The 12,225-nt window shown below is 42.5% G+C and overlaps 1 protein-coding gene across 5 annotated transcripts in view; it reads right to left on the minus strand.

Moving 5' to 3' along the window:
• Positions 1–12,225, minus strand: part of Rpap2 (RNA polymerase II associated protein 2) — a 73,091-nt gene that overhangs the window by 44,315 nt on the left and 16,551 nt on the right. For all 5 annotated transcript variants that reach the window (XM_028782336.1, XM_028782337.1, XM_028782335.1 and 2 more), the window contains exons 7-10: positions 8,047–8,082; positions 5,511–6,426; positions 2,520–2,614; positions 1,522–1,602 (exon numbers count right to left, since the gene is read on the minus strand). In XM_028782336.1, coding sequence (XP_028638169.1) covers positions 1,522–1,602; positions 2,520–2,614; positions 5,511–6,426; positions 8,047–8,082 — 1,128 coding nt within the window. The remainder of the gene's footprint in view (positions 1–1,521; positions 1,603–2,519; positions 2,615–5,510; positions 6,427–8,046; positions 8,083–12,225) is intronic.

A 12,225-nucleotide genomic window follows, 5' to 3' on the forward strand; every position in this document is an offset into this window, starting at 1 on the left:
TCCAACCCAACCTCACCATCACTGTCCTGGGTCTGCACTGTGGACTCTAACCCAACCTCACCATCACTGTCAATGTTTCCCTTTGTATGGATGGCTCTGCCAGAGACATAAGGTGGGTCTGATTCCATCATCAACTGGGATACAAAAGAAAACTCAACTTTTTAAATATTTGGCCTGGAATCTTTTATACAAAGCACTTAATTTTCCAAAGGCCTATGCCAATCTGAAGACCACTCTGGCATCCCTGATTTGTACAATCAATGATCTTTAAGTTGTATTATCTCTAAGACAACTGACAATAACAACATCAATAATTAGAATAATCATTGGGCTCAAGAGATGGCTCAGCCGTTAAAGGCTAGGCTCACAACCAAAAATACAAGAATAATCATGTTACTCAGATTTATTTTTAAACATTCACTTTCAAATATGGACATCTCACTGAGACTGTCCTTAGGTGCATGTTTTATCAACTAGGAAACTCAACTGCTTCATTTTCCAAGGTGCAAAGTTTCTATCCTGTCTTTGGAGTTTTCAGTAGTCAGCGTCTTCATGATCCAGTAAAAGCCACTCTGTCCTCGGCTGCTCGCTAGAGTCATCTATGCTGTCCCAGGCGAGGGAGGCCCTCCCCGAGGCTCCATCAGCAGTGCTTCTTTTGCATCACCCAAGGCTTACCACAGAGCTGCTCATCCAGTGCACACTTTACAATTACACTGAACTCAATGCTACTAGCTTTGTGTCATAGACATAATTTTCCTTTGTATGTGTATGTGTGGGAAGGTTTGTGTATGTATGTGTGGGGAGGTCTGTGTGTATATATGTATAGGGAGGTCCATGTGTATATATGTGTAGATATCTGTGTGGGGAGGTGTGTGTATGGGGGAAGGTTTGTGGTTTGTGTATGTGTGGGGAGGTTTTTGTGTGTATATGTATGTGTAGGGAGGTGTGTGTGTGTGTATGAGGAGGTTTGTGTGTGTATATATGTGTGGGGAGGTATGTATGTATGTATGTATGGAGAGGTTTGTTTGTGTGTTTGTGTGGGGAGGTCAAAGGATAACCTTGGGTTTAGTTCTTCAGGTGTTGTCCACCATTTCTAAGTCAGGGTCTTTTCCCTCTGGCCTAGAACTTGCTAAGTAGCCTAGGCTAGCCTCTACCTCCTCAGCGCTAAGATTATCAGCACGATCATGCCAGCTTTTTCATTTTTTAAACTTGGCATGAATCTGGGGCTGAATTCAGGTTATTGTGCTCACAAGGCTGGCTTCCTACTGACAGAGTCACCTCTGTTCATCCTGTAATCTCCCTCCTAAATTAAGTTACTTTACACGCAAGCTATCCAAAGTGAAATGTGTCAGAACTCGAGCCAATAAGGAGATGTGTTCAACAGAAACAAAAGGGAACACTACTGAGTCTAAGCTGAGTCCACAAAGGTCAATCCCTTCCTCTCCTCATGTTCCCATCACTGCGCAAGACAGTCAGTATAGCTAGTAACCGAGAAGGAAAAATTATAACACTAACACTTACCTGAAAGTCTGAACGAGGTTTTTAAGTTCAGTATAAATATCTCCCATTGTAATCTGAAGAGGACCCAAAAGTCCAGGCAATCTGAGGAGAAAAGAACAACAACAACAAAAAAAATGACGTATTGTGCCTACCTCTGGGGTTTTCAGGGCCAACAGTGGTACTGAGGAGGTCTCAGGGGTTAAGCTACCTCATGACTAATGAGAAGTCAAAGCACGATTCACATAAGCCCCTGCTGCTGCTTCAGTCTGTGCTACAGACAATAAGGCCTGGACTGCAAAACCACTCTGGCTGCTGTCAGTCTGTCAGCACCTTTAATTCTATAGCTTCACTATGAAAGCACTGCCCTTTGAATCATCTTATTCAAGACTGTTTTAACTCCAAACAGTGATTAACACACTTCATGTTTTCTTGCTAAAAAAAAAAAAAAAAAGGAAAGAAACTGCAGGTTGGAAAGTTCAAGGTAGATCTTTTAACTCTGGAAAAAGATTTGCTAACTTTGCTTTGTTTTAAACAGAAACAGGCAGTTTTTAAGCGTTACTTGTGAATGGGTTGATTTTAAGAACAATCCTTCCCATTACAGAGCACTTCAAGCCAAAGTGCAAGTTGAACTGAATGAAATTCATGTTCCTGGGTGTGAAATAGGCCCATGACCATGCAGACATGCTGAGCAAGCCAACCAGCTGTGGCAATGTCCACAAGGGCAGAGCTCCCTTGGCTTGTTTTAGCAGGTGTTTCTTTGCTGGCTTAGGAAGGCGTGGGGTAGTTTGGTTTTCTATTCTACAATCTCACTTTTTTCATTTATGACATTCCTATGTCATCTACAAAAATAATTTGTTACTAAAAATATCTGAAAAATAAATCTTAAGATGGAAATTTTTCAAGCAAGGAAATTAAAAACTGTTCAGAATTCAAGGATAATATTTATAAATTGTAAATTCATGAAAATACTGAGTTAATTTAAACTTCTTAAAAAGTCACAATGATACATCCATACTTACACTTTTCTCAATTTTTCAAGAACAATCCGTCTTCTAATCTGGTTCTGGGAACTTGAATCAATCAGTGGGAAGCTGAGATCACGCTGAAACACATTCTTAAAGCAAACAGAGAAATAAACATTTTTTTAAATGAGTAGAGCAATAACATGAAATAGAAATGTTTACTCTTCTAGGACAGAAAACGAGTTTGAGAACTAAAGCATTTAAACCTGAGCATCAGCTTAAGTCACTATCAGGTGATGAGTCTGCCACCCATCTGTCCTCTTTGGAGGGTCAGCTACTAAACTCGTTATAAATGTACATTTAAGGATTAACGTCCCCATTACTATTTGTGGGGAAGTGTTTCCAGAAGGGGGTAAGGTCATTCCAATGAACTAGGAATGAGGGAGCTGGAAGGAAAGCCAACCAACCAACCCACAACCAAACAAAACGCATCTTGTTTGTTGGAAAGTGGCACAGAGCTAGCAAGGTAGTAAGGAACCCGGACTGATCCTGGAGAGGAATCCTGGAGACTGCCGGGCTAAGCCTGGAAGAGGCAGCTCAGATACTGAGAACCTCAGCGGAGATTTTCTAATGGAATCATAGGTCAGGGCATGCCAAATGAGAAGGGTTCCGGGTCATGCTCCCCAGTTGGAAACAGACTTGGAAGGAGCACACTCTGTAGTAGACTGACTCGTGAGGACTGCTGCCACCACTAAGTCCCCTCAGGTCCTCATCAGGTTATGGTGACATGGGTTGCTGGAAATCTTTAGGGATGAACAGATCCATCCTAGAGGATGTAACACTGTCCTGCATCTCAGGTGAGGGTCTCCAATGTGCAACAGCCTGGCTTTAAACTCATGCTCCTGCCTTAGCCTTCCAAACACTGGAATTATAGGCACACACCACCAAATTCAGCTTGTAACATGTTAATAGACAATGTTTGATGTCTAATAAAATAAGACAATAGCAAAATTATATTACTGTTAAATGTTATACTGTGTGATGCCATATAAAGACATTTAACATCTTCAAAGAAAAATGACAGTTGAAACTTTTAGCAGACAACTGGAACTATATGAAAGAGCCACCAGATGCAGAACTGAGCAACAGAGCATTTCAAAGCACTCATTGGGCAGTGGTGTACCAAGGGCCATTCTCCCTGGTGACACTGTGACCAGTGTCTATCATGAAGCACAATGAAACCTGTGGCTGTAGTCATGGCAGCTGGGTCTCTGACAATGGTGAGGAAGCAGTGAACATTTCCTATCTCTGATCCTGGCCACCACTTCCCTCCTATTACATGTGGCTTTGGTTCCAGAGTATGTAAGAGATGGAAGGCTGGCTGCTGTTGGGAGCAGCCTTAGTAATTATCACCCAGTGCTGGCGGATTTTCAATGATGCAGCTGCGGCTACCCAGCCAGCCCATCTGTAACCCTAGCATACTCAGTCTTACAAAGCAGACCTAGATGGAAGCTTTCCTTAGATTGTTGGTAAAAAGACATTTCTTTTCCATCAGGAGAGTCACACAAAAGGCAGGCTTAGGGCTCATGGGACATGGGCTGGGGACTTGGGACTACTGCACTTGTGCAGTCTATATGCAGCATAAACTACAGGAATACACAACAGCACGGACGCCTAGAATCAAAGCAAACAAAACCACATGGTGTTATTAAACAAATTGGACAACAAAGATAGGCTGTTCAAAAAGTGGCAAAGTTAATCTCCACTACTATGTATGATAGTAAGACTGCAAAGAGGTAACAGTCAGGGACAGACACCGATGCTCAAGTTTCCGTGTAAGGAAGCACCTCCTGGTCTGGAGAGTGATGTCATGGGGTGCTAGTGTAAATAGTCAACAATACGCACACTTGATATTAAATGCCAATGAAAAAGCTGTAAAATGTTCTACAACAAAGTCATATACTTTAGACACTCATTTTTTTTTTTAAAGGCGTCTTAGTGCAAAAACCAGTTCGTGACGGTGGTTTATGCAGCTCACCAGGAGAGACTAGTGTTTCCTTTAGCTTAAGGTAAGTTTTGGATACTATCTAATATTAATACTGGGGTTTCAGATATGGTCCGAAGCTAGACAAAAATTCTGTAAAGATGCAAGAAATTTCTGTATTTTTTTTTCTAGTTCCACTTCACCTCTCCAAATCTCTAAGTGTGTTCTTAATCTTGGGGCAACATCACTTATAACTTAATAACAATTATATGGTAAAAAATAAGACTGTTATCCACTCTTTTCTTCATGGCAATATGATTCCCAGATAGTACATATGAACCAAAAATACGAATGGTAACATTCTGCAGTTCTTCCTTCCTCTCAGCACGCACTCAGCCTTTATGCATGACTGTGAACTGTGTTATCAGTGTGACACGCACTGAACAAATGAGCAATGGAAGTTCCATTTACAGATAAGTAGCATCAAAGAACTTTAAAAAGCTAACAGATGAAAGAACAGATATTCAAATATCTATATCCATTTCTTCCCAGTAAGTTCTTTTACTGTATTTTCATCTGTAACATTTCATCTTGTAAGTTTGTGAGGTGTTCAAACATGTGCATGTGTGCAATCATGGGCATGTGGAGGCCAGACAGCAATGCTGTAGTCTTCCTCTCTCACTGTTCTCCATCTTAGCTTTTAGATACAGTCTTTTACTAACTTGGAGATATCCCCTTAGACTGGCTGATCAAGGAGCCCCTGGAATCCACCTTCTCTGGCCGCCCTGTCTGGCTGTGCCTAACAGACACAGAGTGGGTAAGCTGTGCCTAGCTTTTATTAGTGCTAGGAATCTGAACCCAGCTCCTCAGTAAGCCGGCCCCCAGCCATATCTGTAACATTTCAAATAGATACCAACTAAACATCACCTAGAGAAACATCTAACTAGGCAATCGATCTACTCCGCTGCAGAGCACGAGGCATGCTCCCCGTTTGCTCTGCAGAGTTCTCTAAATATGAGCAGCCTAAAACAGTTATCATGGGGACACTCATCATGGAGACATACCTCTTTTGAGCCCTGAGACATGGTAGTATCTTCATTTACAGCACAGCGCCCTCTGTAAAACTCCCTGACCCTCAGGTTCAGCATCTCTGTTTCCTTTTTCAAGCTCTCATAACTTGGCAGCGGCTTAATGGCCGTGTCTGAGCCTCTAAAGGGCAGTGTCTCATCCAGGGTGTCCTGCGCTCGACTCAGGGCAGGACCACAACTCCCTGGGTCACAGCTTATGTCATCTTCATCAAGTTCTTCATCAGGCCCCGAGGCTGAAGAGGGTTTCATGCACACAGAATCATGGTCCTGGCCATATAAAAACTTCAGTGTTTCTTCTGTCTTCCATTCAGTCAGGGTATCCTTTAGAACTCGGAGTAAGTTTGCCTTCGCCACCTCAGGACGTACCTGCACCAAACCAGAGGCTGACCCAGAGCCTGAGTTAGACTTGGTAAATTTGTTCCTGAAGTGCTCAGCACTCTTCTTGCTTATGCCCACAAGAGTAACTTGTGATACACTGTGTTTATCTTCAGAAACTGTGGAAGTGTTGAATGTGTCACACAAAGGGTCAGGTGAAGAAATCTGAGTATTTTCTTTTTTTAAAGGAAGTTTACGAGTGGCCACTTTCTCCTGGCTATCTAATCTGCAATTATCCAACTTCTCAGTAACCTCGGACACGGTCTGATCTCCCTGCTTGGAGTTCACCTTCTGAGCAGCCTTCTTTTTCATTATGCTGTTTTTTGTGTGTGGCTGTGGTCTTGTATCCACTGCCTTTGATCTGTTTCCTGGTAGAATAGAAGAAACAAAGCCTTGCTCTTCCTCATCACTGGCACACTCACTCCTAGAGCTGGAAGAAGCAGGTTCACACTGCGCATCAACATCTGCTACGGTAATGGCGTCTCTGAAGAACTGTACTACTTCTCCAGAAGAGCCGCTGTACAAGGAGAGACCATCAGAACCATGTCAATGGAAGTTGAAGCTTTCCGCAGGTACACTCTGGAATTCCCAAGATAAGAATTTCTGTCCCTTAGCCACAGCCTTACATTTTATACTCTCACACTTAAATTTCAGAAGGCTTTCCTTTCTCTATATCTAACACATGTTTGACAGAGTTCTTTTCCAGCTTTCCTTTGTGTGTTCTTAACAATTTACAATTCTTAAAGCAGTATAGTAAACACCATGACTTATCCTGTTCAACGATTTTGATTTTTGCTTGGAAAAAGGTTAATATTTTCTTGTTCCGGCTGACCATTATACAGAAAATTTCATGCAATGAAAAAATACAAAAGTCATAACAGATAATGACTGGCTCACCAACACAATTCAAAAGAGATATTTAAATCTGCGAGCTCACAAATGCAAACAATACGATAACAGCTGTACTATGACTGCACCTTTTGATTTTCAGATTCAGTTTAAATCAGATTAAGAATTTTGAAGGAGCAAAGACAAAGCAGTTCATGCTGAGGCAAACAAGCACACAAGAGCAACTGTCCTCAGACACGCTTGCTTGGCAGAGCTTTGAGGCCTGGTCTAGAAACACGTGGAGGAGGAAGTAGAAAGCAAAGGCTGAAAGCAAGTCCTAGTGGGAATACAGAAATTGATCAAAATCTCCAAAATTCCAGGATCACATGTGGTTTTTAGCTAGAAACTAACCTATATCATCAGGCAAGTAACTTTTGGATAAGAAGAAAGTTTAACTTTAAGAAATTAGACTATAGGCTGGAAATACGGCTCAGCAGTTAAGATCACTTGCCCTTTCAGAGCACCTGGGTTCAATTCCCAGCACCCAGGGGGTTTACAACTGCACTTAACTCCAGTTCCAGGGATCCAACGCCATCTTCTGACCTCTCTGTGCCCACCAGGCAAGCATATAGTGAATCAACATACATGCAGGCAACACTTACACATATAAAAAAATGAAATAGCTATAAGTTGAAAGAAACTTTCATAGTCTTTTATCTCCCATTCAGTCTCTTGAGGTTTTAAGGCAGTTAGCCATAACGGTGTCCATCAATAAACAAGGATCTTGTATTTGTGCTCAATACCTTGTGACTAAAGCAGTGATTAGCAGCCAAGGATATTTAATCTGAGAGTGAGGACCTGTCCTGAGAGACAGCTGTAGTTGAGCAAACAACACCATGAAGAACTGTGAGGTGAGATTAGCAAAACCAAAAACTAAAACCCAAAAACCTACAGCCTGTGCTTCATATTGATACTTAAGATAGTCTTTCAAATAATTAACACATTAATATCTTAAAATCCTTTAAAACAAGACCATAAAACGCTTTCTCCAAATACAATGGGCACGACCTCACCAATAAAGGAGCAGTGTCTGAGATAGAGGCTGTGTTTGTGTCTATTTCAACAGCTTCAATTAGACTTCCTCAACGGGACAGCTGTACAATAAATCAGACAGATCAAACAAATCATCTTTCCCTCACAAAGGAAAATGCTGAAGTGTCACATGTTTCTTTGTAGCAAACCAGCACAGGAAGTCCAAGTGTTCACGCCACCTGGCCCACTCACGTCAGTGAAACTGACTGGAACAAACCTTTGTCCTTTCTTCAGCAACTGAAAATCAGGAGGTCTGGAACAAAAGCACAGAGAGAAGAAACTGAAGGCAACTGACCCAGCAAACACAGGCAAGAATTTACTCTTGTACTGAATAACAAATATAATTAAAGGAGTAATTCAGATAAAGATTTTTTTTTTCTTCCTTAAGGGGACAAAAAAAAAAAAAGACAGTTCTGTAAAATACATGCACAAAAATCTGGATTTGGTAGTTGTTGTTTTTTTTTTTTTACTTAAAACTTACTCATATTCAAAACTAAGTTCAAATTCCATGCACACAGTACAGCTTCCCTTGATAAACGTGGGCAAAAGTAAAATGACTCTGTTCTCTAAATTGTAGTCATTATGGGCTCCAATTAATATGGTTATCAGTTTTTCTTTATTGTCAGAACTATTATCTAAATGTTTTACTTTACAGTGTTTAAGTTGGGTTCTTCACTGATCCACCAGGTCTTCAGGACAGAGACTACATTGTAATTCTCATCCGGTCAACCTAACTTCTGAGACAGCCATGTGTTATACTGTTTGTTTGCTTGTTTGTTTGTTTTTTGAAGACCTTGGACTCATAAAGGTGCCACCATACCCGGCTTTTTAAAAAGGTGTTTTGGCTACATGAATGTGTGTGTAGTGCCTGGAAAAGTCAGAAGAGGAGGTCAGACAGTTACAGACAGTTGGGAGTTACATGCAGTCATTAGGAGTAAGCCAGGATCCTCTCTGCAGGAGCAGCAATGTGCTCTTAACCACCGAGCCACCTCTTCAGCTCCTGTACAGATGGATTAAGTTAAACCTAACTCTATACATTGTGACCACCATGAATACTGAAAAGGCACATGCGGGTCTGGAGATGTAGCTCTGTCAGCACAGCTTGCCTAGCATACTCCATCGCCAGAACCACATTAACCAGGTGTGGTGGTGCATGCCCACAATCCCAACATGCAGAAGATGGAGGCAGGAGGATCAGACGTAGTAATGTAGCAGTTTCCTCTGAGAGAGAAATATTCCATCCTGTAGGGAACTTCTCAAACTAGATGGTCAATAGCTCAAAACAAGAAGTCCCTGAAACTGACCAGATTCACTAGGTTCCCCCCCCCCCAAAGGTAAATAATGAAGCCTGGAGTCATTCTCAGACAATCCAAGCTGAAATGAATGCTATGGCAGACCAGAACAGCTGGGGGGTGGGGGGGAAGAAACCAGCCCAGCTGCCTGGAAGAGTTTTAGAATAAGTCACCTGGAAAGGACACTCTCCACCCTGTTGAGCCTCCTCCAGGTTCCCGGCTTCTGTGAGCTGTCACCCATGCAGGGGTAGGCTTTTGTGATGCAGTTGTCTTTGACTTATTTCTGTTCCTGTAAATAACCTCTCATCCATATCCCTGTAACAATCCCAATAAACCACTGTTTGACTTTGGTCTGTTCTGGGCTCCCTAACTGGCATGGGTACTGTGTGTGTTCTATCTCCCCAGAATGTCTTACCACACAGCAAAAGAAGTTCAAGGCCAGCTGGGACTGCTTAAAAAACAAACAAACAAACAAACAGAAAACACTGAGGGACAAACTCAGCAGCCAGTGAGTCCATGAGGACAGAGAAAAATTCAAAGTGCCTATGAAGTAAACAAAAAGAGGCTTTCTTATACAAGGAATTTTTGTGTTGGGGCTGGAGAGGTGGCTCAGTGGTTGAGAGCACTGACTGTTCTTCTAAGACCAGGGTTCAGTTCCCAGCACTCACATGTCAGTTTACAACTGTCTATAATGACACGATCTCACACAAACACCCTCATACAAACATATGTCACAAACATATATGTAGGCCGAGCACCAACGCACCAATGTGCATAAAAAAAAAAAAAAGAACAGAAAAAAGGTAATTTTTGTGGTGCTACATTTTGAACCCAGGGCCGGCCTCGTGCACATCCGGTAAATGCTCTGCTCTTTAAGTTCCTCCCCCAATGTAAGAAGAACAAGAACCTTTAAACACTAAACAGATAGACGAAGCACATTAATAAAGAAAGACAGACAGACAGAAAGAATGGTCTAGAGACATAACACAGAGACATTAACCCACCAAATGTAAATCTTATTTAAAGGCCCAACGGGGGTGTTCTAGGGGGTTGTAAAACTGCAAAACAATTTTAAGGCCAAGAACAAAACCCACAACCTAACTCTTTTAATTAAAGTCAAGCTAATGTACGGATGAAACTAGAACTTATTTGAATTTTGGCGTTTAAAGACTGCCAATTTAAAATGTCAGGCCCAAGTGTCTCCCTCTACAGTAATCACGGCACTGACCAGCTAACTCTTACCCAGGAGAGCCTGCACACTTGGTTCAGTGCAGCCACAGTTTTGGCCCAAAGGGTCTCTCCCCAGCATCTCAACTGTTGTGGTTTCCCTGCTGCCTCTGTTCACTGAAATCAACCCACAGTCTTCACTTTAGTTTTACTGTTGTTTCCTCCCTTTTTAAAGTACAGGGAAAAGAATTTAATCTAAAAGTAAGTGGAATGGACTAAATCATCCAGGCAGGCCTAGGAAAGAGAGAAAATCAGCAAGAAAGAGCACAGTTGTCTATTTGCAATGAAGAGAAAAAGGAGTTTACAGAGAGGATCAATGCTGACAGACATGCCAATGTCCTCACGGTCAACCCCAACTTCTGTAACCAAGCCACATGTCCCTGTGGGTCATCACTACATTCAGTTCTACTGTCCCTAAGTTATACAACTCCCCAAGGTGACTACATTAAAGGGGATATTCTACCTAAAATGTTAATGGTCTTGAAAACTTTCTCAACAATGTTTACATCTAAGTCCGGGAAAAATGAATGAATGAATGAATGAATGAATGAACAAATGAATAGGAGGACTGGACCTTGGGAGGAATCATCTGAGAAGGCAGGGCTGTTATGTGCTGACTGGAGCCTGAGAAAGCAAGTATGTTAAGGATCTGTCAACCCAGGAGAACAGAGCTGGAGAGACAGGAGGTCAAAGAGCAGACTGAGAGCTGCAGACACAGCTGTGGTCAGAGCAGGAGGGAAGCTCTAGTTTCAGACTCTGGCAGCAGAGTTCCAAGTAAGAACGAGGCTCAGACGTTGCTGTCAAGGGACAGCCAAACGGAGTCACCTCACGTCATCAGCACAGTAGTCTACGCTAGCCAGTTTTCACTGTGTGCATGGTTTTTCTGAAAGAGGATCACATTATGTTGGTCCGGCTGACCTTTAACTTCAGGTCTCAACTGATCTTCATGCCTCAGCCTTCAGCAGTGGGGACCACAGGCTCACACCGCTGTGTCTGACTGTTCCTGATGGCAGGAGGGACGTTAGCATACAGTAAGTACCAACTGTGTGCTAGACAGGTCCTAGCTTCTTCCATGTCATAAGTACTGCGATAAATGCGTCCCTTAGGGGAGAAAGCGTTTGTTCTGGCTCTCGGTTCCAGACATCACTGTGGGAGGTCATAGAGGCAGAGCTGCAGAGAACTCTGCCATGGCATCTGGTCAGGAAGTGGAGAGCAAACGATGCATGCTGCTGCACAGCTTGCCTGCTCCACCCAATCAGGATGGTGCATTCTCAGTGGGCAGGACTCCCCATCTTAGTTAACAGCAGAGCTAACTGTAGAACATGGATGTTATCATGTAGACATTTTACTGTGCAGTGCAGGACATTTTCATTGCTGTTTGGCTGCCACCACTACTGTGGCTGGCATTCTGTCACCTTTCTAGGCCATCTTGGGGTTAACATACTACTTCACTGAATCTTCCAAACCCCAGCAGTTTTTACAGGTAAGGAAAGGGAAGCCTCTGGGGGACTGACCTGAGACTGCACAGCGAACAATAAGTCAGGATTAGATTTAGGCCTCATTGCAAATTCTGAGCTCTTTCTACCTGATGTTGTCTCTGGTGTAAGAAAAACAAATACGACAACAGCAACCACAACTCCTTTAAAAACAAAAACAAAAAAACCCCCAAAATCAGAAATCAAACCCTGAGGACATCACCTTTGGTATGTTCTGCTTGTAGGCTCGGGACATACTTGACAAATCTCACTGTCCTTTTCAACCTTGACACTACCTGATATTTTGAGTGACAAACACCTTTGTTGTCTGTAACCTATGCAATGAGCGATGGTGTCTACACTGCACCCGACACTGCTATGTGCAGTCGTCTACACTGCACC

Source organism: Grammomys surdaster, unplaced genomic scaffold, assembly GCF_004785775.1.
Source record: "Grammomys surdaster isolate TR1022 unplaced genomic scaffold, NIH_TR_1.0 751, whole genome shotgun sequence".
Taxonomy (NCBI): domain Eukaryota; kingdom Metazoa; phylum Chordata; class Mammalia; order Rodentia; family Muridae; genus Grammomys; species Grammomys surdaster.